Source organism: Melozone crissalis, unplaced genomic scaffold, assembly GCF_028551555.1.
Source record: "Melozone crissalis strain CALT ecotype California unplaced genomic scaffold, PUWL_Pcris_2 ptg000019l_1, whole genome shotgun sequence".
Taxonomy (NCBI): domain Eukaryota; kingdom Metazoa; phylum Chordata; class Aves; order Passeriformes; family Passerellidae; genus Melozone; species Melozone crissalis.
The window spans coordinates 15,890,483-15,893,841 of record NW_026535797.1 but is presented as its reverse complement, the minus strand read 5'-3'; the positions used below and the strand labels follow the sequence as shown (position 1 = coordinate 15,893,841).

The following is a 3,359-nucleotide window of genomic DNA, read 5'->3' as shown; positions in this document are numbered from 1 at the left end:
GGCGGCGAGCGCTGAGCGCAACCGCGCCGCCGTCACCGCCGCCCGGCCCCCAGCGCGCCTGCGCCAAGGGCAGGGCTCGAGCCCGCGCCCGGAGCGCTGGGAGCTGTAGTCCCGCCGCCGTGCCGCCGCAGTCCTGCCGCCGCTGGGAGCTGTAGTCCCGCCGCCGGCGCGGGTTTAAAGGTCCGGCGGGGCGCTCCCCCTGCCCTGCCCATGTCTCTCCTCGCCGCCGCCGTCGCGCAGTCGCTGCCCGGCTCCGCGCGCGGGGCAGGTACGGGAGCGCGGCGGGGTGACCGAGCGGGGTCTGCGGGGGGAGGTCCGCGCCCGGCGGCTGCCGCCCCTCCTGCCGCCCCCCGCCGCCGGCCGGGACCGCTCACGGGTGGAGGGAGGGAGGGAAGGAAGGAGAGGCTGGGCCGCCTGCTGTGCCCCCTCCCCGCTCCCGCAGGGACCCACTCGGGCAGGAGCATCTCCTGTTCCCTCCCCTGCCGAACAGGTGCAGGCGGCCCCCGGCTCGGCTCGGCCGCCGGGCCCCGACCTGCCCTCAGGGCGGGGGGACCCTGCCCGGTGCCAGCCCCGACCCGGCTGCCCAGAAAGGCGGTGGCTGGAACGGCGGAAGGGAAATGAATCCGTTTCAGTGGTGGTGTTGTCGATGACAAGGACAAGCGCCCTTGTAAGTGGCACTTGGTGTTCGATGGAGGCCCGGTGACCACTGGTTTCTATGTGCAAGTGGGGTGAGGGATGGCACGGCCGGTGGTAATGGCAAAGCTCTTTTTTTGTTGGTGTACTTCCAGACAGAAAAAAAAATCCTTCTAAGGTGATCTTGGAATTTGTTGTATGTTAAGAAGTCAACTTTGAGCATCACAATCTGGAAAAGTGGAAATTTAGAAGCTTTCTAGAGCAAAGAGGTGGATAGTATCTGGAAAGAAGTTGCCTTTCCAATTACCTCCACCGTCGGTGTTTGTCTCCTGCCTTCATGTCGTGCTCCCGAAGCAAGGGCAATAGCCTGTTTTTCAGAGACTGTTGTGACATGACAGGTTCTTGGAAAGATTTGCTAGTAAAAATCAACTTTTCATTTTCCTTTTCATGTTATATTTTTAAAGAATAGTGCTTATTTGCTATATGAAACTAGTTCCTCTACCTTGCGTAAATTACGCTGCAGTTGCTGTTCAAGGTTGTAATTTACAGGGCCAAGCCCGGGGTGCAGCTGTGCAGCTGCATCAACCTGGAGCTGTTCTTGGCTGAGGTCAAGCTTTTGCATGTACGTGACAACAGACATCAGGTGGAATAGGAAGGCAAGTTTAGGGAATATACTGGATTCTTTGACTGTCCTGCCTTAGCTAGGGACAAATCAGTTGGGGTTTGAGAGTCTTTGGGGAAAGAAAAGTGTTGTCAAAATGTGTGTAAAGTACTTGGACTTGGACTTGTAAGCAGTATTATGTGCATAATAGTAAGGGTGTTGTTTATTTTCTAATTGCTACAAATATCATAAAGAGGAATGCTGAAGTATTTACAGAGTTGTAAATGTTCCTTACAAGAGGTATAGAAACAGATAGGAAGAAGGCATTGACATCCTCTCCCAGAAAATGTCTTTTTCTCTTATAAAATTCAGTGTTGCTACCACTGCTGAGGAGTGTTGGATGTACAGTGGGCTGAGTAAACCACATGGGCATGACCTCCTGGAAGAGATCCTAATACACACTGTCCCAATTACAGCTGTCCGTGGCATGTAAGAGCAATATTGGATATCAAGAGTTTCTGGTTCCTATTCTTGGTCTGGACTAAGCTCAATGCCTGTTGGCCAGTACATTGAGCAGCTAGGCTAGCCTAGCTTAGGTTTTTCATATTTATTCTCAAGTGTTACAATTGCAAGAGGGAAGCCGGTTTTATTTCTAGGAGTATGTGGTTTGTGCAGTTTCTGTATTTTTGCTTTGGTGTTGAAAGAATATGCTGGTTGCCTGCCATTTATGATAAAGGTCATAGTGGCTAATAATAGCTGTGGAGAATATTTACCTGGAGAAATGGAGCTAGAACCCAGGATCACTTGGCTACCATTTGAGGCTATAGAACTATCTGTAACAAAGGTGGCTAATTTGCTTTACCACTGGCAAATAAAGGTATGACAAGACTGGAATGAACAAAACTTGAATATCAGATCAAATAGTGAACACTTGGTAGGTTTGGACCTTTTTATTTTAATTTAATTTTTTTCCAAACATGAACAATAAAAATGTAGTAGGATACATAAAAGCATAATTGGACAAGCTTTAGTGGTTTCAAACTAAAGGATGGTAGATTTAGATTGAACATAAGGAACACATCTTTTACTATGAGGGTGGTAAAGCACTGGCACAGGCTGTCCAGAGAGAGGGTGGATTCCTTGTGCCTGGAAACATTTAAGGTCAGGTTAAGCAACCTGATCTGGTTGAAGACATCCCTCATTGCAAGGAGGTTGGACTAGAGGAGCTTTGGAGGTCCCTTACAACCCAAAGCATTCTATAGTGGTAGACCCCTGAACATTCCAGAAATAGCTTAAAGATTCTGAAATCCAAAAACCAATTGTGGAAATTGTTGGTCAGGTTGGGGTATATGTTCCTTTTCTGCTCCTTCCAGAATCAAAGTGTGATCTCAAAATACATATATAACTAACTGGTTTTAAATTTGTTAAAAACCACTTCCTTATTCCTAGACAGAGCAAGAATTGTCATTTTATCCTTCTCTATTCTCCTTAACAAGACTGGATATGCAGCTGCTCTATTTAAATGCTTGCTTTATTCTCCCTACAATCTCTTCCTTCACTCTCCCTCATCCCCCTTTTCTCTCTCTTTTTTTTTTCTTTTTGTTCTTTATGCTTCCTTCTCTGCATTGACAATTTCCACTGTAAATCTCAGATTGCCTCTTGCATTTTGTTTTCATTTTTCAACTATTGCTTCCTATATCATCCCTTCATAGATCCTTCTTTGTTTCTTCCTTCCATTTCTCTGATGTTGGCTGCACTCTGCCTCACTCTGCCATCTCTTACCTGTACCTGGCAGTGAGTGGCTGCATTTGAGCCCAGAGAACTCTCCTGGGAGCAGGCTCTGTTTGGCCAGTGCAGAGTGAGGGAGAGTGGCTGCTCTTCCTGGAGCTTTGCCAGGCTCAGCTCCCAGACACTGACTGCAGGTAGCAGCCATTTTAAGTAAATTAAGTAAAACTGTGCAGTCGAAGGCAAGTACAGAACTTAATGGAAATCACCAAATATAAGCTATTGAGGGCTCAAAATAGAGCCCTAAAATTGGCTATTGGATTTACTACAAAATGTAAACTTTAAAAAATACGAAATGGGTTGATAACAAATTTAAACAGATTTAAGCTTAATAAAGAAG

General features: G+C 47.6%; 1 protein-coding gene across 4 annotated transcripts in view; it reads left to right on the top strand.

Annotated features, from left to right (window-relative positions):
• Positions 1-173: 173 nt before the first annotated feature.
• The window catches only part of CPEB3 (cytoplasmic polyadenylation element binding protein 3), a 79,490-nt gene continuing 76,304 nt past the window's right edge, over positions 174-3,359 (top strand). For all 4 annotated transcript variants that reach the window (XM_054276614.1, XM_054276609.1, XM_054276608.1 and 1 more), the window contains exon 1: positions 174-268. In XM_054276614.1, coding sequence (XP_054132589.1) covers positions 211-268 — 58 coding nt within the window. In that variant the 5' untranslated portion in view covers positions 174-210. The remainder of the gene's footprint in view (positions 269-3,359) is intronic.